The 25,697-nt window shown below is 38.0% G+C and overlaps 1 protein-coding gene and 1 long non-coding RNA gene across 4 annotated transcripts; one reads left to right on the top strand and one right to left on the bottom strand.

The window, feature by feature from the left end:
- The first annotated feature begins 132 nt into the window (after positions 1-132).
- On the top strand, positions 133-15,395 carry LOC112156621 (NACHT, LRR and PYD domains-containing protein 12). Of its 2 annotated transcripts, none has more exons than XM_036214600.1 (15): positions 133-152; positions 3,329-3,455; positions 3,537-3,647; positions 4,010-4,079; positions 4,237-4,435; positions 4,576-6,367; positions 6,463-6,636; positions 7,231-7,404; positions 8,662-8,835; positions 9,191-9,364; positions 10,379-10,549; positions 11,393-11,566; positions 12,595-12,768; positions 13,861-14,034; positions 14,295-15,395. In XM_036214600.1, the coding sequence occupies exons 2-15, from the start codon at positions 3,373-3,375 to the stop codon at positions 14,320-14,322; spliced, it is 3,672 nt and encodes a 1,223-aa protein (XP_036070493.1). In that variant the 5' UTR covers positions 133-152; positions 3,329-3,372; the 3' UTR covers positions 14,323-15,395. The 2 variants fall into 2 exon arrangements, with proteins under 2 accessions (XP_036070493.1, XP_036070492.1); XM_036214599.1 differs by lacking the exon at positions 133-152 and adding an exon at positions 791-842.
- On the bottom strand, positions 1,354-20,463 carry LOC112156847. 2 transcript variants are annotated; one of them, XR_004948978.1, is made up of 6 exons: positions 20,014-20,463; positions 19,181-19,195; positions 6,195-6,293; positions 5,967-6,080; positions 5,766-5,858; positions 1,354-1,864 (listed from the first exon to the last, which is right to left on the bottom strand). It is a non-coding gene; the product is annotated as an uncharacterized LOC112156847 (long non-coding RNA). The 2 variants fall into 2 exon arrangements; XR_004948977.1 differs by having other exon boundaries at positions 5,766-6,080.
- Between the last annotated feature and the right edge of the window lie 5,234 nt (positions 20,464-25,697).

The raw sequence follows: 25,697 nt of genomic DNA, 5'->3' as shown, positions 1-25,697 counted from the left end.
AGAAGAATCCATCATAAAAATTCCCCTTCAGCATCAAGCTGCAGGTTAAAATGCTCCACCTGCTGCCCCACCCACCTATGCTGGCCTGCCTCCATCACAGGTAAACTCTTCCTAGTTCAGTCGCTGACCGGTGTTGCAGTTGTATTCACATGGTGAGTAGAGACTCTTCTTCAGATCTTTGAAAAAACTGACATTTGTCTGTTTCTTGAACTTTGTCTTCACTAACTCAACTGTTTGGTTCTGAATGCTTGAAGATCTCGCTCTTTCTCTGCAAACACTCATCACTCTTGTTTAAAAAGCTTCAACATTGGTCTGTCGACCGACGGTCCGTTGATTATTGAGCATCAATATGTAAGGGATAATGTCCAACGAGGTGTGCATTATCAGACGAATGGTTGCTTCCATTCATTTCTGATAATGCGCACCTCAAAATGGTATTATCCCACTTATACCGTGGTTACTTTGGAAATAAATATGTATCTAATAACTTTTTAGTACTGTAATCTTGTTATTTTTAGATGTAAATAATTTCCCCCAAAGAGTGAACTTCTTGATTGGTACACTTTGTCGGACTTTGTCGTCTTTAACGGACACAGAACTCCCACCAACCTGGACTGCAGCGACAAAGGAAAGCGATATATATGCTGATCATACTAATAGGTTATATGAAGCATTGGTTTAGGATACATTTCCCCTGCTTGTATTTGTCCAGAAGATGGAGCAAAATGTTTGTTTCAAATAAACAAAGACTAAAGTCTAAATAGTTCAATTCTTCCTCATGTCTTAGTTCCTCCTTCTTTGATTATTCCTTCCTTTGATGTTGTGAAGAACTGCAGAATAAGGTATGACAACCTGTTTCTAAACATTTGTTTAAAACATGTTAATATCACAAATACAATCTATATCAAGGATGTCAAACTCCATTGCAAAAGGGGCAAAAATCCAAAACACACCTTAGGTAGCGGGCCGAACAGTATAAACATTTTTTGAAATTGTAACAAAATGAAATTTTTTAAACTCTTAAACCGTAACTTTTTAAAAAATAAATATTATGATATAATATTGAATATTATTCCAAAAAAATCAACTTAAACCTTAAATATCTTTCAATATTTTACCCTCCATAGTAATATGTTCTGTCAAAATTTAACAAGTTAGTTGCTTCAATATGTTAGCAATGTAACATTGAGCCATTTATAATAATAATAATATAAAATGATGTGGAGGGCCAAAAATATTTAACCCACAGGCCTCGACTTCAACACATGTGATCTATATGATACAAATGTATTGATACGAATAGTAATATTTGTATTATTTTTCTCTTAGTTTCTATTGTTCTGGTTACCAACTGCTGTTTAGGCCAGCGCAATGAAATAGAACATTTGGGCTACATGATGAAAACTTCTTTTTTAGGTGGGGCACAGTATTTCAGTGTAGTATATCACTTTTTAAACCACACCCAGCAGCCAATCAGAATTGAGTATTTACCTAGACCATAGTATAGAGAGGATTGTTGTTAATCCAATAAAAAGCATCAGTTTATGTTTGTTTTTTCAAAACATTTCCTAGAATTAAACTGTGGTCTTCAGCATCAAAACCTAACAGATCCACTGACTGCTGCTTCCTTTCAGAACTTTCCAGAACCCAGATAGGAGAGTTTCTGTGAGAAACACAAACCATGATGAAGCTCCAAGTTTAAATGTTTAATTTCCGACTCACAAATCTTCCTGTTCTCCCTAATACTTATCTATGTCATCTGTGTGTAAACAATGTTGGGAGTCAAAGTTCCATCAGTTGTCACGCACCTCGGTGTATGAAATTCTTCTCCGCATTTGACCCATACCCATGGTGGAGAGGTGAGCTGCAGTGCAGACACAAAAAACTTGCATAACTATGCAGAAATGCAAGAATTTTGAATGTGGAAATCTGAAACGTGCAATCCTTAAACTTTTCATTAAAGGTGGTCGCTTGAACTTGCGTTGCTGAGGCCTGTGTGATTGATGTCATCCCACCTTTGAATGAGCTCAGCTTTGTCTGCTTGGATTGGAGTCATAGAAAATTTAAAAGAAGGCTTTTTGATTTGCACAAATGTTTGATCATAAAATAAACACTTTTCAGTTTAGTCTCAGGCTTGATGAAAGTCTTGTCACACATCACATTCAAAGAGAACATGAACAATGCACATTTCCAAATACTTTTTCATTAAAATTTGCTGCTTGACACCGCATTGTCAAGGCCGGTGTGAAATATAGCTTCAGGTATTCTCTTGGAATCCAACAAACCAATCTAACTATAAACCTTATTCAAATGTATGTAGAGTTTAATGGCTGAGTTAAAGTTGCTGAAAGTCTCCTGATACGCAAAGACTTCAGTTAACTTCAGTTTGGTTGTATTTCCTTCCCAAATTGAAAGAAGACCGGCCTAAATTTCCCACAACATGATTCAATTAATTCACTTCTGAAATTCCACTAGACCATCCAAGGTCACAACCAGCAGGACCAACAACTACTGGTGCCAAAAAGAATTTGATCTAATCTGACTGCCCAGACTTGAGGGTGCTGCCCGTGACTCTATCATAACACATCCACATTTACAGAGTGTAAAACTGGAGCTGTGTGTGAAGGACCTCATTCTTTCTTGACCTTGTTGGTTGTACCAGAAACAATTCCTTTCACTTGAGATCTAGAAATTCTATTCTATTTTATTCTGTCTTTTAATTTAATGCTTTAATTTACCCTTAAACACCAGAAATATCACTACGAACTTGTAAAAAGTACACACTATTACACACAATCAATATGACTTGGCTGATTCTGAAAAAAGAAAAAAAAGTAGCTTTTCATTTTGACTTTGCGCTTTTATACTAGACTTAACGCTAGTAATATGATGCATAACTGTGCAATGTCGCTTTTCTTTGTGACAGAATCAGCTGGTTTATGTTGATTGCATGAGCACTTTACTTCTCCAAAGTGTTGTATATCAGCACAAGGCTGTATTTCTACACTTCAGAGTCCTCTGGAATTACTTTGATTGAAGAGTTACGGTAGTCAAAATAACGTTAACAATGGAGCTGAACTTTTGTAAAAGGGTTCATAGCATTTTTTTTGTTTGTTTCTGGGACTCACAGGTCTATAGTTCTCAATTTGTTCTCTGTTTTCAAAATTTTCTTTTTATGGAGTAAACAGACTAAAGCTTTGATCCTCCAACTGTGTCTTCATCATGATGCCAAATTTCCCTTTATAAAAATGAGAACAATTTTTTGGTAAATTTGTGTCTAAATAGGTTTTTGTTTCAGAACCGATGATGATGAAGGTTTCCTCTGCAGGTAAATGGAGAAAGTTTGTGAGCTGATCCAGTGAATCCAGCAGTATGGATCAGAGTGAGGACAGAAAGGAGGGAGCCCGTAAAGGAACTCTGCCTGTGGAAGAAGAGGGCCGAAACAAAACTTTGAGGTGAGATGAACATCTCTAATTGTCCATGACTCTTCTCCACGTCAGAGCTCAGCAATCACACCAGCAACTTTCATTCTTCAGGTGGAAGAACAAACTTGGACCTAGATCTGATCCCAGCTGGGCGTCGTTCAGGAGTTACAAATCAATGGAAGTACTTCCTAACTTCAAAGGCATCAGTCCAATAATGGAGCAGTGAGTCTTTGTTAAAATGATAGAGGGCTGGATAATAGTTCAGATGATCAATAGTTTTCAGATGAAGAAATATTAATAATAAAAAAAACACAGTTGTAATCTTAAATTATTTTCTATCAATCAATCAATTAAAAATCCTTTATTATTCCCACAATGGGGAAATTCTCTCAGTGGTGGGCAGCAGCTGCTGGACGGCACTCTATCGCCCAAAATATGTCCTCCATCATGACATACAAGAACATATTAAAAATATATATAAAAAAGGATTTTTTATTGGATTGGGTCTCTTAAGGCTTTTTGATTTGCAAAATCAAAAAGTGTGCACAGGCAGAACTGAGCTAATTGTTGGTGATTCTCCACAGAATGGACCAGGAGAGCTCAGAGACTTCTGGTGGTTTGTCTATCCAAACAGAACTGGATTCCATCTTTCTGGTCTGTATATGAAAAACTTTTTTTGACCATTCTGTTCTCAGTCATCTCCTTGCTGCACTTTGGAGACCAGTGGATTGTCAGTGTGTCCAACATGGAGCTGATGTTTGGCTCCATGACTTCACTCTGATTGCCTCATTCATCTAGAATTCTGTTGCAGCTGCTGGAGGACAACATTGTCACGTTTGTGAAAAAGGAACTGAAAAAGATCAAGAAGCTTCTGAGTCAGAGGGAGGATGAGGAGGAAATGGAGAGTGAATATCAAACGCAGAGGAGCAGCAGAGAGTCACTGATGAAGATCACAGAGAACTTCCTGAGGAGAATGAAGCAGGAGGAGCTGGCTGATCGACTGCAGAGCAGTAAGAGGATTTCTCTGAAGGTTTCAGCTGCTGATAAATGACGATTTACTGATGTCTCAACACATGGAACCACATGGATTCAAACCCTCATCATTCAGGCTGCAGAGAGTTTATTTACTCTGTTTATTGTCTTCTCTTAGGTTTCAATACTGCAGTTTGTCGACATAAGGTCCAATCTGGTCTGAAGAAGAAGTTCCAGTGTGTGTTTGATGGAAGTGCTAAAGCAGGAAACCCAACCCTTCTATACGAGATCTATACAGAGCTCTACGTCACAGAGCAAGGAACTAGAGAGTTGAATGAAGAACATGAGGTCAGACAGATTGAAACAGCATCCAGGAAAGCAGACAGAGCAGAAACCAGCATCAGACAAGAAGAGCTCTTAAAACTCCCAGCTGGAAGACAAGAACCAATCAGAACCGTGATGACAAAGGGAGTGGCTGGCATCGGGAAAACAGTCTTAACACAGAAGTTCACTCTGGACTGGGCTGAAGGCAAAGCCAACCAGAACATCCACTTCATATTTCCATTCACTTTCAGAGAGCTGAATGTGCTGAAAGAGGAGAAGTTCAGCTTGGTGGAACTTGTTCATCACTTCTTCCCAGAAACCAAAGCAGCAGGAATCTGCAGCTTTGAACATTTCCAGGTCGTCTTCATCTTTGATGGTCTGGATGAGTGTCGACTTCCTCTGGATTTCAACAAGTCTCAGCTCCTAAATGACCCTAGAAAGCCCACCTCAGTGGGTGATCTGCTGACAAACCTCATCAGGGGGAACCTGCTTCCCTCTGCTCGCCTCTGGATAACCACACGACCTGCAGCAGCCAATCAGATCCCTGCTGAGTGTGTTGACATGGTGACAGAGGTCAGAGGGTTCAATGATCCACAGAAGGAGGAGTACTTCAGGAAGAGATTCAGAGATGAAGAGCAGGCCAACAGTATCATCTCCCACATCAAGAGATCCCGAAGCCTCCACATCATGTGCAACATGCCAGTCTTCTGCTGGATCACTGCTACAGTTCTGGATGATCTGTTGAGAAGTAGAGAGGGAGAAAAGCTGCCCAAGAGCCTGACTGAGATGTACATCCACTTTGTAGTGGTTCAGGCCAAAGTCAAGAAGGTCAAGTATGATGGAGGAGATGAGACAGATCCTCACTGGAGTCCAGAGAGCAGGAAGATGATGGAGTCTCTGGGAAAACTGGCTTTTGAGCAGCTGCAGAAAGGAAACCTGATCTTCTATGAATCCGACCTGACAGAGTGTGGCATCGATATCAGAGAAGCCTCAGTGTACTCAGGAGTGTTCACACAGATCTTTAGAGAGGAGAGAGGACTGTACCAGGACAAGGTGTTCTGCTTCATCCATCTGAGTGTTCAGGAGTTTCTGGCTGCTCTTCATGTTCACCTGACCTTCCTCACATGTGGACTCAACCTCATGGAAGAAAAGAGAGAATCTGAGATAATTAATAAGAAACAAACTATTTCACTGCAGTTCTGCCAGAGTGCTGTGAACATGGCCTTAAATAGTCCAAACGGACACCTGGACTTGTTCCTCCGTTTCCTCCTGGGTCTTTCATTGCAGACCAATCAGAGTCTTCTACGAGGTCTACTGACAGAGACAGGAAGTAGCTCACAGACCAATCAGGAAACACTCCTGTACATCAAAGATAAGATCAGTGAGGATCTGTCTGCAGAGAAAAGCATCAACCTGTTCCACTGTCTGAATGAACTGAACGATGGTTCTCTAGTGGAGGAGATCCAACAGTACCTGAGGTCAGGACGTCTTGCCACAGATAAGCTGTCTCCTGCTCAGTGGTCTGCTCTGGTCTTCATCTTACTGTCATCGGAAGACCTGGAAGTGTTTGACCTGCAGAAATACTCTGCTTCAGAGGAGGCTCTTCTGAGGCTGTTGCCAGTGATCAAAGCCTCCAACAAAGCTATGTAAGAACTCGTGAAAATCACATTTAGTGAACAAATGAACTTGAGTGAACAAAACAAAAGTCTCAATAACTGCTGTCTGACTTTGTTTTCTTCAGACTGAGTGACTGTAAGCTGTCAGAGAAAAGCGGTGAAGGTCTGTCCTCAGTTCTCAGCTCTCAATCCACCAGACTCAGAGATCTAGATCTGAGTAACAACAACCTGCAGGATTCAGGAGTGGAGCTTTTATCTGCCGGGCTAAAGAGTCCACATTGTAAAGTGGAGACTCTCAGGTCAGCTTTCATTCAACCATTTTTCCAGGTTTTATTCGAAGAATGTGTCACAAAGACCTCAGTAAAGAGGAAACATTGAGGACTGAAGTCTAATTTCAAGATGTTTCAGTTAAAAAGATATCTTTGACTCAGCACTTGTTTCTCTGCCTATTCATAACATTTTTGAGAACATTATAAATGTATAAATTGTACATGTAATGGTTTTGTTTTGTCTTCATTACCAAATCATCAAGTCTTCCATCAGGATGACTCAGAGAGGCATTAAAAAATAGCTTTAAATCTGATAATATTAAAATAGATTTTATTTCACCTTAAGAAGCTGAGCGCTAGATTTCTATAAACTCATAGATGGTGAACTTTACATATGTGGTAAGTTCAGACACATCTACTGACTTTGTAAAAAAAAAATCTAAAAATGCAGATGTTTATGTCCAATAGGAAATTATACTTGCATTAGTTTCACTCCGTGGCTGAAATGGATTTGGTTGCAAAAGTCTTCCTTATTGGTCTGATGTTTGGTCGGTTTTGTGTTTCCTGGTTTAGTCCTCTTGCTAAAAGCTTCTCTGGATATTCTGTCTGCTTTTCTACTTTCAGTTTGAAAAATTGCAGTTTGTCAGAAATGAGTTGTAAAGCTCTGGGCTTTGCTCTAATGTCCAACCCATCCAACCTGGCAGAACTAGACCTGAGCTTCAACACCCTCAAGGATTTAGGAATTGTTCATCTGAGTGGTTTTCTGGAGAGTCCAAACTGTAGATTGCAGACTCTGAGGTAAGTAAATAAGGGAAACTCCCTGAAGGATGATAAAAATGTATCAATGAAAGAACTTCCTGATGTTTCCTTGGAAGACTCTGTTTACAGGCATGTAAAAAGACAAGACCATTTCATATTTTCGTAATTATTTGAATTTATTTTGTGATGATCATAGATTTATTTCAATATTAATCTCACAAGTCTTCTCAAGTCTTCTTCTCGTGGGTTTTATTAATTTTTATGTTAAAATAAAAATAATTATTAAACAAAAATCACCTTTGGTCAAAACCAAACAGATAATTTGTTTTACCATCAGGGTTCCCAAGTGTGATATATAAAAAAAAATCATAGCATTAATGAACTCAAATATCAACTAAAGAAGCTAAACTAGATGTAAGAAGCCAAAAAAATGCTTTCTAATTTGTTAACTAGCAACACCTGGGTGAAAGGTTGATAAGCACCTGGTCACCTTCTTCTTCTTCTTGCTGGTGTTTGACTGTCACCAATGTGAAGGCACATTACCGCCACCTACTGTGTAGGAGTGTGAGTCGGAGTGGGGAGTTTCTAACTGGACCAAAATAAAGAATTAATATATATATATATACATATATATATTCACCTGAACATTCTGATTTGTCTCAAAAAAACAATCACAGCTCCACTGAAACTCTGCTCTCCTCCTAACAGCCTCCTCAGACTTAACCAATCTATCTGGCAGCTTCACTCTATCCTTCAGCCCACGTCTTTCAAACCAATACAATTTGCAGTGACACAAAATGTGCTCCACTGATTCTTCCCCTTCCCCGCAACCACCTCCTCAAATGCACTTAGTCAATTTGTTAACAATCACCTGGTCCGCTCTTTGTTAATTTAGCTTAATTTAGTAAATACAAAGCACGCTTATTTATTATCCCCACCATCTTTTTAAATTGCAAAACAATTCAATCCACTACAGTATCTTTTTAAGATAAAAGTGTATTATATAAGGAACTGAACCAATCGGCTCTTCAAGAGGCTTCAACAAGAAAGTTGCCTCACATGGTAAATTCTTATACATCCTCGCAGACTTTTTTTTAAAGTAACATGGATGTTGGATTCAATTAAAAATATATTTATGTGCAAAAAGGAATTCTAATTGACTTAGTTGTGAACCTTCTGAAATGGACTAGAACACAACAGTCTCGCAGCTGAAAGCAAAGTTTCTCTGGGTTCAAACCAAGCAGGAACTCCAGCTGCCATTGCTGCTCCTGAACACACTTTTCCATCTGCTTTCAGATTGAAGAGCTGCAGTTTTTCAGAGATCAGCTGTGAAGCTCTGGGCTCAGCTCTGAAGTCCAACCCATCCAAACTAACAGAACTGGACCTGAGCAAGAACATCCTCATGGATTCAGGAGCTGTTCATCTGCGTAGCTTTCTGGAAAGTCCAGACTGTAGACTACAAATTTTAAGGTCAGTATATTATCTGAACTCCCTGATGATTGAAAAGAACATATCGGTTAAGAATTTGCAGAAGTGTCAATGGAGGAATTTGGGTCTAGATAACAAAATGTGTTTTATTCCTTTTTGGAGAAGTGACTCAGATTTTGGACTGAATTATTTTTTTTGCCTCATGTATTCCTTTCAAACTAGGTTGTTAAAAGCCATGAAGGTTAGTTTATGTCAGGTTTTAGCTTCTCTTATCTTTGCTGTCTAGTCTGTTTTGTTTGCTTGTTTGTTTGTTTATTTTCTGGTTCAGTTCTGCTGCTGAAAGCTTCTCTGAGTCTCTCATCCCTTATTCTGAACACACCTTTCTGTCTGCCTTCAGGTTAGAGAGTTGTAAATTTTCCAAGACCTGCTGTGAACATTTAGGCCCAGCTCTGAAGTCCAACCCGTTCCATCTGATTGAACTAGACCTGAGCAGAAATGCCCTCCAAGATCCAGGGTTTCTTCATCTGCGTGGTTTTCTGGAGAGCCCAGACTGCCAACTGCAGACTCTGAGGTCAGTAAATAAACTGAAACCCCTGAAGGCTGAGAAGAACTTATCAGGTGAAAAACTTTGTAGTTTCCTTGGAAGAATTTCTGTCTACAGTTTTATTTTGAACACTACTTTGGACAGAAAGTCTTCCAGTGAAACATATGAAGGTTTCTTTTTTGTCATCAAATTGTTAAGTGAGGGAAAAAGAAGGTTGAGTTGCATAAAAAAAACATCAAACCTACAGTGAAGAATAGGAATGAAACCTAGTCATTTTTTTTTACTACAAAATGAAAAAGAACAACTATTTCATGTAAGGAAAAGAAAGAATGGGAGAATGTATTGTGATATTTTTTTTTGAAAACCTTCCATTAGCAAATATATTGTAAATGAAATATGGCTGGATCTTCCAGCATCACAATTATCCACAACATGTCGACAGTAGTGGCTTTAAAAGAGGCATTTCAAGGTCCTGGACTGGCATAGTAAGTCTCCAGAAGTCAACCCCATGGAATATCTTTGGAGGGAGTTCAAAGTCTGTGCTGCCCAACAACAGCCCAAAGTATCACTGCTCTAATGAAGAGCTGCATGTATGATTAGACAAAAACAGCAGCTAAAGTGTGTGAAAATATGCTTATGTACAAAAAATGTTTGACCTTTTTCCTTCTTAGCAAAGTATTGAGACAAACTTTTGTTATTAAACAAATGCTTATTTTCCAACATTATACGCCTCTCCCATCTGTTTAGACAAAAGAACGTCCATTATTGGTGGCTAACTAAATACTAAATGTAATTGTATAAATTGTACATGCAGTACTTTTCTTTCCATCTTTTCATCAACAGATTGTAATTATTCTATTAAGCTGACTCAGTGGAACATAAAAATGGATTCGGATTCAATAACCTCCCTTATCATCTGCTGTCTGATCTGTTTTGTGTTTGTGGTTCAGTCCTGCTGTTTGAAAGCTTCTCTGGGTCCAAAAGGGGGTGGAATTTCAATGATATTACTACTCCTGAGCACACTTCTCTGTTTGCTTTTAGGCTGAAGAGCTGCAGTTTGTCAGAGACCAGCTGTAAAGTTTTGGTCTCAACTCTGAAATCCAACCCCTCCAATCTGACAGAACTGGACCTGAGCTGGAACACAATGAGGGATGCAGGAGTTCATCTGCGCCGTTTTCTAGAGAATTCAGACTGTAGACTTCAGATTCTGAGGTCAGTAAATAATCTAAATTCTTTGAAGGATGAGAAGAACATAAAGAAGCTTATTATGTTTCCCTGGAAGAGTTTTAGTCTACAGCTGTGCTTGGGGAAAAAAAACAAAATACTTTCATTTTTCGTCAACTGGATTGATTGTGTGATGATGATCAATATTAAACTAATCTTTTTCAACAATGATCCTGAAAATCTTATTAAACTGCTCATTTTTTCTGCAGGGGTAAGGTTACCGTCCATTTTTCCTATGCCTAAAAATGTTGACATTAATCAGTATTTTCTGAATCTCACAGGCCTTTTTTCTGATTGTTGCAACACAAAAAGCCTGATACAGTATTATGAAAGTTTTTGTCTAAAAACGTGTGATTAAAGTTGTAATACTTTTCAATAGTTTCAAACTAATAGCTCTGGGATGTACACATTTTAAAGTTGTTTTCTTTTGTTGTTGTTTCTGATTTATTAGAAAAGCACCGCATTGATGAAAGTCCTCAAGATTTTGTTTTTTCAAAATTAAGTAATTTACCTAAATAAGCTGAGCACTGGATTTCTCTTACATGGGGTCAATTTAACATAAATGGTAAATTTACACATATGCTTGTAGACTGTTAAGTTCTGATTAAATGAATAAATACAGGTTTAAAAGTTTAGGTACAAAAAAATAATTTAATTGGGTTGGATATAGAGATATAATGGGTTTGGATGCAACAGCCTCCCTTTATTGAAGTCTGATCCGTCTTGTGTTTCTGGTTCAGATCCGCTGCTGAAAACCTCTCTGAGTCCAAACAAAGCTGGAAGTCTTAAAGTCATCAATGCTCCTGAATACGCTTTTCTGTCTGCTTACAGGTTGGAGAGCTGCAATTTGTCAAAGATGAGCTGTAAAGCCCTGGGCTCAGCTCTGAAGTCCAACCCATCCAATCTGACAGAACTGGACTTGAGCCAAAACAAACTAAAACATTTAGGATTTCTTCATCTGCGTGGTTTTCTGGAGAGTCCAGACTGCATACTGCAGACTCTGAGGTGAGAAAATAAGCTGAACTCCCTGAAGCAGGGGTGCCCAAACTTTTCGCACAAAGGGACAAGATCTTGCGGGCTAAATACAATATTTTTTTGCATGTCATGAAATAAAAGGACAAAATGAACAAAAAGGTTTAATCTATTTATTATTCAGGATTCATTGAGATAACACACATCAGTAAGAATAAAAATTAGGTAACATTTGTCTTTGAAACCTTTAACAGCAAGGCCATTTTTAATTGAATAACAGGAGCAAGCTAAAACAAACTTTCTTTCAATAAAAAAAGCAAACTGGGATCCTAATGAGACACGTGGAGCTGGCCTTTTGAGTTTATCCATTTGCTGTTGTCTCTCCTTCTTGGCTAGCTAAAAAAGGCAGCTAAAAGCATTAGAGTGACCGTGAAAGCTTTTGGGAATTTCTAACACAAAAAAGTCCAAGGCTGACTCACTTGTGGGATGTTTCATCCAAACATAGCAAAGACATAACATAAAATATGTAAAAATGTGTACAAGAATTGTGAAGGCATTTAAATAAACAGGCAGTAGGTGAACCATAGCTGCTGGCAAAGAAAGTGTTAAAAGCGCCACCCGGAGACCAAAGGGATACTACAACCGTAGTGGTTTGGAACACCTTACAGAATCAATGGGTAAGGGGTTTTAACTAACTCCTATCAGAATCAGCTTTTGGTCACAGTTACCCTTCTAACTCGATAGTTAAATTCAGAATGGAGTGATGCTGCCATGTCTCTGTGATTAGGAGAACCCAATCATCCTAGATACAGTAGTTTGTTGCACTTTGGAGTCCCAATTTATCCATCTTGATTGTGAGGGATTTGGCGTTAGACTGGGATAAGTTATGGTGTGGGTTGACTCTAGCTGAAATAGATTTGGATGCAACAGCCTCTCTGCTGTTTGATCCATTTTAGGTATTCCGGTTCAGTCTTGCCCCTCAAAGCTCCTCTGGTTTTAAACCAGGCAGGATCTCAAGCTGCCATCAATGTTTCTGAACACACTTTTCTGTCTGCTTTCAGGTTGGAGGACTGCAGATTATCAGAGATCAGCTGTAAAGTTCTAGGCTCAGCTCTGGAGTCCAACCTGTCCCATCTGACAGAATTGGACCTGAGCATGAACAACCTGCAGGATTCAGGAGTTCTTCATCTGTGTGGTTTTCTGGAGAATCCAGAGTGCAGACTGCAGACTCTGAAGTCAGTAGATAGGCCGAACTCACAAAAGTTGAAACCTTTTCAAATGTTTCAGACGAAGATTATCTGACAACAGCTTTGTTTGGAAAAAAAATAACCAAAAAAAACATTTTTTATTTTCTTCGTTGGTAGAAATAATTTTGCGATGATTGATCTCAAACAAATTTGTTGTAAATTATGATCTTGTAAATATGTTGGCTAGTTGTGTAAATCCTTAAAAAAATGTTTTCTATTTACATTTTAAAATCTGTTTTTATAGTTTTAGTAATTTTCATATCAAAGCGTTTACTCTACGAAAATGCTGCTGATTTTTCGGCTGCCCAGCCATTATTCAGAAGATGGTACACTGTGGTCACAAAGGGATGGACATGGTCAGAAACAATACTCAGGTAGGCCGTAGTGTTGTGACCATGCTCAATTATTGCTAAGGGATAAAATACATATATATACATGCCAAGAAAATTCCTCACCATTACACCACCACCATTCTGAGCTGTTGACACAAGCCATGCTTTCATACTAAACACATTTTAGCCTCAGTTTCCAGTTCTTAGCTGACTGGAGTTGTACCAGGTGGGGTCTTCTTCTGCTGTAGCCCATCTACTTCAAGTTTCGACTCGTTGCTTATTCAGAGATGCTCTTTTGCAGACCTCAGTTGTCACCAGTGGTTATTTTAGTTACTTTTGCCTTTCTTAAACTGCAGTTCAACAAGAGGAGCTGCTGGCTTCCTTACAGTAGCTTCAGCTTGATATGAAAATGATGCGTCTTAAAGTCTTCATCACTGATGCTTCCGTCATCTCATCTGTCAATTCACTTGCTGAAACACAATTTTGTAATCACCTGCTGAATCCCTTGGCAGCGATCCACATGGTGCTTTCTATCGAATGGTGTCACATTCTAGAAAGTTGTGACTTTAAGCATCCGGATGTTGTTCTACTAAGTCAGTGGTGCTTTCAGACCTAAACTAATAAGACGTTTGCTGACCTGCAGGTGTTTCCAGTTCAGTCCTGGTGCTGAACGGTTCTGAGTTAAAACTGGGCTGGACCTACAGCTGGCCTTTACTGCTCTAAACAAACATTTTATATCTGTCTTCAGGTTAGAGAAATGCAGTTTGTCAAAGATGAGCTGTGAAGCTCTGAGCTCAGCCCTGAAGTTAAATCCGTCCAATCTGGCAGAACTGGACCTGGGCATGAACAACCTGCAGGATCCAGATCTTCAGCAGCTCCAAGATCTGGTGAAAAATCCAATCTGCAAATTGCAGACTGTGAGGTCAGTAAAGGGTTGGAATCAGTCCAGCTGGTTCCAGATATTTTTTCATTAAGTTGCAGAGTTTCCTGTGGCAGAGAATAGTTGACTGCTGTACTGAAGTCTGTTATTAGAACAGCAGAAACTCCACAGATTAAGATGACAGGAAGCTGCTGCTCTAAACCGGACAGAATCTTCTGGTGCTCTTTCTGCTGCTGTGCTGCATCACGACTGACAAACGGGAATCAGGAGACACTCCTTCATGTCCATGCTCTCTCTCACAGGTGGGAGGGGCAAGCCTCAAGCAAGTGATGTTCCTCCTGGTGGAGCAGAGATGTTCTGACAGGAGCATGGAGAGCACAGTGATGGAGGAATCGGAGGAAGTGGAGATGAGTGTCAGAGCTGCAGCATGAACTGATCTGAGATCAGCTCCACTGTCTCTCTCAGCATTAAGTGGAGTGTTGATGGAATGTTGAAGGACTCCATTTCATCTTCTCTAACTTAGCCTTCTCTTCTCTCTCATATTGTGAGCTTCTCTTAACTTTGTCCACATCCTCTTGTTGTAATCATCCTTCCTGTCAGCTGACGTCCGTGTTTCTCTGTACATTTTCATGAAGGAGCAACTGTGGGTCTCAGCTGTTATAATTTCACCACTAAAATCAGTTGATCAAACAAACCAGCACATACTGATCAATCGTCAATCAGCTTTTCTTCATCTGTCAAGAAACTTCTCTGAATGATCTGTGTTGGTGATTCAGATTAAGATATGTTTCTTGCCGAAGCTCACAATTATTTTTGTGTTTCTTGGACTCCTGCACATCTCTGCACCACAAAATAGACCAGCATTCTCTGAAATCATTCAGCTGGTCCAGAAACCAGCAGCATGTTAAAGATGGACCACCTTATAGCAGTACTAATCATACTGATTTTAATTTCTTTTTTTTAATTGTCACTTTTTTAAACATGTTTTCTTCAGCACTTTAAGAATTGGGATGAAGACTTCTCAGATTCTCCCATGAATCTATGCAGTTTTTACAAGAACTGAGCAAAAGAAAAAGTGGACTTCTACTCTCGGTTTTAGGATCTGGAGGAAAAGACATGCAGACAGATACTAAATAATTGGAAACTAACAAAATGTAAATGACAACAGTTATCTGCCGGTCGACGGTTTGTCTTCCAAATCTATTCTTTTATACATCATGAGGGAATTTCCTTTATTTTTAGCTACATTAATGCATTAACAAGTTCTTATTTTAAAACTCTTATTTTAACAATGTATTTGAGTTTGTGACTGGACAAATCAACGGCTGAGTGAATCGTTGATTAGATTGAACATTTGTGTATTAGATATGTGTTGGTCAGTCATTCAGGCGTTGGAGCCAGAACTTTGGATCACAAAATTTTGATTATCTATCTTTTTTTTCCTTTTTTCTTGCTTTCTACTCTCCATAAACTCATTGATAATGAGTTTAATTCAGAAAACGGCCACGTGGTCATAGCATAGACATGAACAAATGCCGTAGTAGCATAACTTACTGGTTTGTATTCAAGTCATGTAAAGCCAGTTTTTCAGCTCTCCATTTTTGACACCAACAACTGGTTTACACCAGACGGGAAGCCCTGCGAAGTGATGAGTGGGCAGAGTGTGAGTGGTATCTTAACCTCCAGTTCACACCACACACGTATTTTTCCGTGATGGTTGACAGGCGCTTCTGCTCAGCTGTGGTTATTTAGAGCTTTTTTGGGCCATCAGACACCCAAAACCCTCCCTCACCCCGCTCCATTGATCTGTGAGTGTATATGTGTCTCAGTGTCTGTTTGCATCTGTTTTTTGTTTGTTGCTTTTGTGTATATATTTTCATCTCTACAATCCGTTTAGATAAACAAATATGAGTACATTTGTTAATTGTTGTATCATATAGTAAAAAATTGGTTACATTTTGGAAATGGACTGGATTTTCTCATGTGTCATGGCGTAACTTTACTGCCAGAGTTTATGTGGATCACTCGCGGATCACGCAAAAAATTGACCAGACGTTGAAATGATTGCTGCACAGCACGAGCTGGTCGCGCTGGTCGCGGAGGACTGTAGCGCTTCACATCTGATGTGAACTGCACCATAGTTTAACAAAGGCACCGAATGGAAGCGGCTCCGTTCTGTGCTACTTTGCAGCGCTTTCGCGTCTAGTGTGAACCGAGCATTAACCCTACCTCGCTGAAAAACGCTAAAGAGGGGGTGAAACTCAGCCATCGGGCATTGGAAAATACAATGTATATTCAAGCAGCATTACATATTTGTCAAAGTAAGTGTGATTCCTAGTAATATTTATTGAAATGATGTAAGAATGTTTTCTGATGTTTTGAAAATCAATAACATTAATTTGTTACTTGATAAATCTGCACTTAATCATCGGATTATGACAACTATGCAAAAATATATATAAAAAGAAATAACTGCACATTTAAACCTTGTCTTAACATATCAATGGTTAGTGAAAATTTTAAATAAATCTCTTATTTTCTTATATTTACTCTTCATACATTTGGTATATTTTAGATGAAAATTCAATGATTTTAGTGTGTGAATGCTCCTATTTACCCTTGTGCTCTCTTATGGGGTCCAGATGACCCTACCCTCACACTGACGTGTAATCCCTCCCATGACAAAGGTGGACAGGATTTTATGTCTGCCGTGGACTCAAGTGAAGATAAAAAAAAAAAAAAATCCTTGGAAAAAAAAAAGTTTAGCGCTTGTGGGGTCTAGATGACCCCACTTTTAATGCAAAATGTTAATAGATTAATAGGTTTTGTCCTGTTCATGAACATGTTTAAACTTGTTAGGTTTAGATTATTTGTTTGCTTCTTCTCACTCCTTTTCAAGCATTAAATCAAACTTGATTTTAGTAGATACATGTTATACTTAAAGTACTCAAGGTCATTGTGACTTATATGTATACTGATGGATTACAACAAAAATTCTTTGTGATTTACACTGTAAAGACTTTACATTTTTGTAATTTTTTAATCAATGCATTACTTAATTTCTTAAATAAATTTGGTATATCAGCAATTTCTTCTTGTATTGTTCTATAGTTATTACTTGAAATAAAGTGATCAAATGTAAGACTGTCTTAGAGCTGTCAAAAGAGCCCCCCCGCCCCAATTTTCATCTCAAATGTTAAACCAGTTTAGTACAACGTTTATCTCCGTGGTAAAGTTTTGTCATTTCATACAAATGGAGACTGATCTAAAATTGTAACAAGCCTCAGCGATTAACTGGTCAGCTGACGAGATACCAGTTAGTTTAGGTTTTAAAACAATTTTAAGAGCGTAAATAAAAGGGTTTCGTCTTAAATTAAACTAAAATCAAATTGATTTATTACACTGGTGTTGCACCAAAAATGCAATTTCTCAGTTGATCTAAATTGATAGAAGAAGCAGTGGAGACCCAAATCCAGGAGAATGTAGGGTGCATGTGCATCAGCAAACGTGTTTTTTGTTGTTTTTGGATGGACAAACAATAGCAAAACTCTGTGATCCTATAACCCTGAATAAAGAGTTATTATCTGCATTCTTGAATGACGAAGGCTAAAGTCATTCTTGGTTTTCCATGGAAAATCCCAAGACTCCCACTTAACCCTGTAGGGTCTACGTGTTGGTAGCATCACCTGTCCAGTCTGGATCACTAAAGGCTAATAGACCAATCTTCTTACCATTGCTTATTCCAAAAAACAGTTCCTACTGTTCTTCTGTTTGCTAGCACGAGAATTGACCCTTTTCTTGAAACAAATTTTGCCATATCCGATTTATAAGGTTTCCTTCCCACAGCCTATGAAATTTTCCACAAATGCTCTACACTAGGGGTGTCAAACTCAAGGCCTCCATGGGCAAGGGGCAAGGCCTCCTGCTGGTTTTCCAGAAATCCTGCCTGCTTTGCTGCTGATTACCTGATCTAAATCCCCTTCAAATAGAACCAACAGGACTGGACCATCAGAAATCTGAATTTTACTGACCTGCACAGAAAACAAACAAACAAAAAAAAGAGAATAAGAGCACGACAGCTGGAAACCCGAGCGCACAAACACAGAAATGAATTAAGCCGTTACCTGTTGCAGCTCCACCTGGAAAAAAAAATCTATGCACAAACTAATTCAATCACAGGGGATAATCTCTACGTTGCTGTTAAGATGACCAAGAAGATGCAAAAAATAAAATAAAATAAACAAGTTCTCAAATTCTCTTCAAACCAGAGTCGTCCTTTCACAAACAACTCCTTCATTAATTCAGTTCCAGCTCAATAACCTGCGTTAGTCCTTTGAGCATCTGCTGGTAAAAGGACAGCCTTCAAACTAAAGACCTACAGGGATTCATCAGCATCATTCAGAAGCAGCAGCAACACTTTCCTAAAGCTTCACACTGGACTCTCCGACAGCAACCTCAACGGCCCAAGTTCTCTGAGAGCAAACACTAAGCCTCACCGCTGAGCCTCAACTTTTGTATTGCAGAAATGGCATTCAAGGTGACTTTACCACAAATGAGGATGTGGGTATAATGTGTATTTTGTTAACAAGCGAAGCTAGTTTAAGTGGATGAGTTTTATAATTTAAGATTTCAGTTACTACAGTTAAAATTATTAGTTTTCTGTTTCTAAGATTATTACCAGTTGGTCTAAAGGCAGCATATGACTAAAATACTTTTGCTCATGGATATGATTATTTTAGTTTATTGTAATTGTAGGCTATTACTCGTTTCCTTTATTGTGTTTTATAGAACCCCACAAACACAAATACACATGCCAATACATATCCATATATCATGGATATATTTATTCAACATAAAATTCATCATCTGGCCCATCATTGCTAGGGGATCAGACACTTGACGAGAGCACACTCTACCATTACCAACTCACCTAAAGATCTAAACTACAGATTTTATTTTCCGTTGGCCACGAAAGGCAATTTTTATGAAGGACCTAAAGGAGGCCAGAAAAGGAAAACTTATGTTCCTTATTATGAAAAACACACACACACACACAAAACTGGGCAAAGCATTCACTGCTGCACAAAATCACATCAAATAAAAGGTCAATAAAGATCCTTCAATGCACACCAAGCTTAGAGAGAAATGGGAGGAAACACAAAAGAAAACAAAAAAATGTAGGACTTACTGGTTGAAGATCTTCCTGAGAGGAAAAGAAAAAAATAATTAGGAATAAATTTTTAACAGGGATGTCATTTTCTAAGAGTTCACAGACTTTAAGGGGCGATGCTTAAGAAATTCAGCGTCAAAGCTCCTAAGGTGCCTAAATACAATGAACAGACCCAAGATGGTCCCCAGTTTTATTTTGGTAATTGTATCACTTCTGTGAAGTGCAAAATATTGAAACTATTAACTAGGAAAAAATTGGTGATAAGTCATGTTAGAAAATTTGGTGACTGTAGCTGTAATATTTTCCGAACTATTGAACATTTTTGATCAGATGTGATCAATATCCCCATTAAAAATAAAAAACAATTTATTTTAATACAGCTGTTGTAACATTAATATAATACATTTTCAAGAGTAGACCATCGATATAACCATTCGGTTGTTTTTTAGAGATCATTTAATTATTTGGGGTTTTTTTGTAATAAACTCTTCCCTGAGCCTGCACTTTGCAGCGTCTCTGTCAGCAGCATAAGAGCACTGTTCTCATTAAAAGAAACAAAAACTCACATTTTTTCTGTTACAGTACCTTTATGTGTCGTTGGCATTATGACAAAAACCAAGAGATGCTTGCTGTCAGTTTTATACTTTTATTAAAAGAGTTTGTGAGCCCCAAAGACTGAATCTGCTCCAGTTGCTGCAATGTTGTGATCTGTTCATGATATCCAGACTTCTCCTAATAACCAGAACCTCTTCCACAGCAGAAGCTCCCAGAAAACATCTAATTTGAGATTAAAGTTTAGACTGAAAAGCAGAATTTGACAAACTTAACGAGCAGAATGAAGAACAGCTGACCTGAAGTCATCCAGCAGAACCGAACGGCTCTGCTTCGCCGGGATCCAATTAGCTTAACGAGCTCCTTGCCGTCGGTTGGGCGGGAAGGGGGAGCACACGTGACCAGCGACTCTTCCGGGATAATGACCAATCCTATTGCAGCTCAGAAAGCAGCGCCAAAATGCGCCATTTTCTTAGAATTAATTGACAAATATATTGGCAGACAGACTGTATGAACGGGGACTCCGTGTAACAAAATATTTACCCAAAGAAAAAGAAGAGGAACATATTTTCAACACAACACCAGTCCTCACGGACTTTGGTCCATTTCCAGGTTAGAAGCTGTACAGTTGAATCAAATGCAGCTTGGTGGGCGGGGCTTGTATTTGAGGGTTTGTTTGGTATTTTCCTGTTAGAGGACATCCAGACCAACTTTAAGGCTTTTAATCTGAAAGTGACAAAAGACTCAATAACACCTGAATACCTTTTAAAGATAATACATCTGCAAAAAATAAAATCTTAGCATGTGGAGCTTTTGCTGCAGTTTGCAGACTTAGTAGTGTTCTCTTTTGAACAGCAGGGGGCTTCAAACGCAGCTTTGAAATTAACTTAAACTAATTTGTCCTGAAATAATGTGAAGAAAAAGATGACATGAACCAGTGGGAGTACATGTGACATCACATCTTTAAATTTTGAGGGGAAGAATGGTGAGAATATGATCCCTTATGGGTTTACTTTATACATTTACTTGTTGATTTTGTGCATTTAAAGTTTGATTATTTTTCAAATTTTAATGTAATAATTTAAAAGGAGGAAACACACAAGAAGTGTATTATAAATTAAAATATCACCAGAAAAATGATTAGAAGTGATGATTTAATTCTAATTTTCAGTATAGTATTTGGAAATAATAACAAAAGATTAACTGATTGGTTTGAGAGGATTTTGTTTTCTGCTTTACATTCCATCTTTCCTTAAATAAGAAAACAACATGCAAACAAAATTAAGGTTTGTGGTATGGAGAGAAAATAGATTCAGTGGACGAGTAATTTTTTATTTTTAACTTGTATCTGCATGTTTGTGTGTAACTATGGACTTGTTTAAGCGTAATTCTTGACTTCTAACACATTTAAAACATTTTGTGCGTAACGGTGTGTACTTGCAATTGTGTGCAAAAATGACGAAATGCAAAAATATAAAATTTACACAACTTAAAATTATAGTGGTTTGAAATTACCTACACAAACAAATCTTTAAAAAAAGTACACATCAGTGAGTTGATACACACACACACAACTATAATTGCACAAAAATCAGATTTGAAACTCTTTTCACATCTCCAAATTTTGTGTAAATGTTGCGTTTAAACCCTGCTAGAATGCTGGGTCATCAGAGTTTTCTTATCAGCTGCTTTGAGCATAGATTGTTCCTTTTTTTCCTTCTTCTTGGTATGAACTTGACATACCCCAATAATTAATTAGTAAATAAAGGACTAAATATGCATCTTAAACACTTCAAACTTTTTTACAGTCTTCCAAAATGCATTGTTCCCTTGTGTCAGAAAGTAGTTGCTTGGGCGTGCATTTCCAAGGCGGGTGTGAACGTAGCTATAAGCTATGTTCAGACCTGCGTTTCTGCTCATCTTGTAAAACATCTCAAAACTGAACATATTTTAAAAAGTATGCATTTTTGAAGTACACCTAAGAGGGAAATAAGTGGTCTTACTCTGAGCATTATATTTTCCCTCCACTATTTATGGTATTGACAGTTTCATGGTGTCTTTTTATACTAGAACTTTACCACCCTCTATTGGCCATTTGGTCCTACTGCAAGATGACTTCTTAATTTTTTTTACAAATTTAATTCAAAATCCTTTAAGAAAAATAAATATATTTTTGTTTATATGTTTTTTTTAATAGCATTAAAACATGTTTCAGTCAATAGTTACATAACTACAATTTTTTTTTCTTCATTTTGCTGCTTTTTTTTATACTCTGTCGGTTTTAACAGTAAAAGGCAGCACAAATGCATCTAAGGATCCTCATTTTTTTGTCAGTTTTTCCTTTAACCCATAAGAACCTAGAACCATTTTTTCCTTAAAAATAAAATTATGTAAAATATACCACATACCAAGTGAACCAATTACAGATATTTATCTGTTAGAGTGATGGGGTCTTAAGGATTAAAAAAGTGTTTTTATTTTATTTTGATCAAGTGTTTTGTTTTTGAAAAATAGTTTTTGAAAAAATAACAACAACAACAAAACATCCAGACAAAAAGGTAATGGAGGGGTGACGTTAAAACCCCACTGTAAAGAGTTTTTGGTCTTTTTAACAGGTTCTTGTAGCTTATTTTCCTCATGATGGAGAATGTGTTTAAAGAAAATTAAGCTTAAAATTGCACTTCTGTGTATTTTTTATTCATATTGTGGTGAATTAGGAGCAGATAAAAAAATGCAGTCTGAAAAAGCACAAACCACTGTGGGCTCGGCTCCATTCTGATGCATCCACATGCAGACAAATACATCATGTACATCTTGGTTTTCCTCATTTGAGTTGGTATCTGGCTCAAAACTGTACAACTGGATAGCATGAGTATTGCTAGCTGTTTTTGTTGCACCGCTAATGTTGGCTTGGGGTAATGAGGAGCTGTAAGCTAGTGGGAGAGAATGTGACCAAATGGATGATGGGAAATGAGTGCTGGCTTACTCTGTGCCAACAGTAGTGCCCACAACTAATGAACTACTGCTCCTCGGCAGAAACTACGTCCTGGAAAACAACAGAATTTATTATTATCATTTTGGCTAAAAACAGCTTAAAAATAATTAAAAGACCACTGAGAATGGTTTTAAAATACATCAAAAGATTATCGGAGTGAGAGTTTTCCCACTAATTGCATTAAGTAATTGACTATGGATGCATCTTTATTATTGTGCTAAGCCCTTAATAACAAAGTATGATTGAACACCTTTTTTTTTTTTACAAAAAAAGTTATTTTTTGGACAGTTTCAGGTAATGAAAGTTTCAACTGTTCCTAGTAATCCAAGTAAAATGAAGTAAACCAGAGGGTACAAGGCAAATTAAAATACAATATCTTTTTTTTTTAAATTAAGCTCAGATTTAGGGCAAACTGTGAATTTCTTAAATTATTCATTGTGATGTTCACTTTCATGGTTTTACACCTCATTGCAAATAGTCAATTCTATTGATACTCTAAAGCAGCTGAACATATTAGACAGTGAATAAAAGATAGTCTTTCCAGAACATAGTATTACTATTATTTTCTTTTAAAAAGTGTAAAAAAAATTATTTCAGTCTTGAAGGGGCGGAGCCACTTCTCCCGCCTCTTTCATCTAACTGCAGCTCCGCCCACAGGCCGCAGGTTAACTCCAACGTTCCTTTTGTTTTCACATTAGAGAAGCAGCCATCAACTTGACAGGCTCCATTTAGGGCAAATTTCTCCATCTGCTACAGCTAGCTAGCATAAACATTGTTATGCGGAGACATTTCTTTCTTCATTGCTTTAAATATTATAACACCAAACAATAAAAGAACGGGCACATTTGGATTAAAATATGTCAAAATAATCTATTTATTTAGTTCAACTCCAAGACAGGGACTTTTTCAGCCATAAAAAACAAACGTAACTTTGATTTTATTGGATTCTTTATCAAATTTGGCTAAAAAGGAATATAGCACCAGCTGCTGCTGTAAAATACATCATCAAAAAATGCTCTGAAGTGTTTCTCCTTTGAAGTTCTTTCATCTTTTCTGGTCGGGGGTTTTTCCTCCTGGAAGACAATAAAAAAATGTTTTAGGAAATCATCAGACCTGAGCTAAATTAAGGTTTTCCCACTTTTGTAATAATAATAATCTCTTCATTAATGCCCCACCTACTTTATACAAGTGGGTGGAGTTTAGAGGACAGCAAACTTTTTGAAAGAATAGCCAAAACCTACCCATTTTCTGTCTATTACCAGTGTCCTCCTCGTCCATGACCACGCCCACGACCATGACCATGACCATGGCCATGGTCATGCTTGTGGCCATGTTTTCCTTCATGGTCGCGCTCCCGGCTGTTGCTACGTCGACGGCGAGGACTGTGGTCGCGCTCCCGGCTGTTGCTACGTCGACGGCGAGGGCTGTGGTCACGGTCCTGGCTGCTGTCACGTTGGCGGCGAGGACTGTGGTCGCGGTCGCCGTCACGTTGGCGCTGAGGACTGTGGTCGCGGTCACCGCTGCCATCGTGACTCCGCTCACCGCTATCTTTCTTCTTCCTGTCCTTTCCCTCCTCCCTATGATGTTCATCTTGGCGTCGGTCACTCTCACGATCACCATCATGATGGGGTTTCCCATCTCCATGATGTCTATCGCCCGCTTGGCCTTGACCGTGATCTCCATGAGACTTCTTGTCTCCAGGTTGGGGACCGAGGTCATAACCTGAAGGGTGGTGGTCTACAGAAGAAACATTTAAGCAGATTGACAGCAAATGTTTATCTTTCATTAGGATTTCTCTACAGTTGAGTATGACTGACACTTGTGTGATAGGTGTGTCTCACCTGAGCTGGAGCTGAACATGTTTGTTGATTGCTTCTTCTGCATAAAGGAAAATAAGGCGTTGGCCAGAGACAGATCGGTTAAACCAGTTGGATCAGGCACAATAATTATAGGCTTATTAGCTTAGTACACTTTCAAATGCTGAGATTACATAGTTAAAAGCAGAGATTTTAGCTATTCTTTTAGCGTTTTTCTAAGTTTTTATTTTTTGGTGTCACTATTTGTTTTTAGTCCAATTTTTCCAGTTTACGTCAGAATAATAGGGGTGAAAACTACAAAAACAGTTTTTTCATCTTTCAAGTTTTTCAAAAAATTTTGTTAAATCCAACAAATATCTTGTGATTTCCTCTTTCAAAATAAAGGCGTTGGCCAAAGACACTTCAGGTAAACCAGTTTAATCAGCTTGGTAGACTTTTACACATTTAGATTAAATCATTACAAACAAGCATTTTGCTTAATTTTATAGATTTTTTCTGAGCTTTTTTTTTTCTTTTGTCAGTAAAATATGCATCACTTCTTATCTTTAAATATGATGGACAAAAAAGCATTTTTAAACATCACTTCTAATTTTGCATTTGAATTCATACTAAAACAAAAAAAATAACATGTTTCAATTTTTCTTCTTCCTTCCAAACATTCCAGTTTCTAATCGTAACAAAAAGCCTTCAGATTTCCATTAAAAACACTGCAAATCTCTTTCATTTAAAAAATAAAAATTCACAGTAAAATGTAGAGCAAACTTAATATAAAAGGTGAAAAACACCACAGCATACTTACACGACCCAAGCAGCAGCTACCCGACTTTAACAACTGTCAATCTGGACAACGTCAGGTATAATTAATACACCCTTTCTGCCTGACTGACTGAACTGCATTCCTTTCTCTGCACTTTTGCATCATGGGAGACGTGTCACGCAGTTCTGACAAGTTTAAAAGAAGTTTTCTCCTTTTCTGACTTCTAAATAATAGATACTTTTAATAAGATTGAATCATCTTTAAACAAAAAAAGGTATAACACATGAATGTTTGTGCATCCAAAGATTTCCTGGGTATATTACGATATAGGCGGACTGCTCTGTCAAAGAATAAACCTTAAACCGTCTGTAGACGGCGTGGCTCCAGCTTAAATGTCACAAAAATGGTAATTAT

The sequence above is a fragment of the Oryzias melastigma genome, linkage group LG2 (genome assembly GCF_002922805.2).
Source record: "Oryzias melastigma strain HK-1 linkage group LG2, ASM292280v2, whole genome shotgun sequence".
Taxonomy (NCBI): Eukaryota; Metazoa; Chordata; class Actinopteri; order Beloniformes; family Adrianichthyidae; genus Oryzias; species Oryzias melastigma.
Note: the sequence above shows the minus strand (reverse complement) of the source record. Positions and strands in the feature narration are given on the sequence as shown.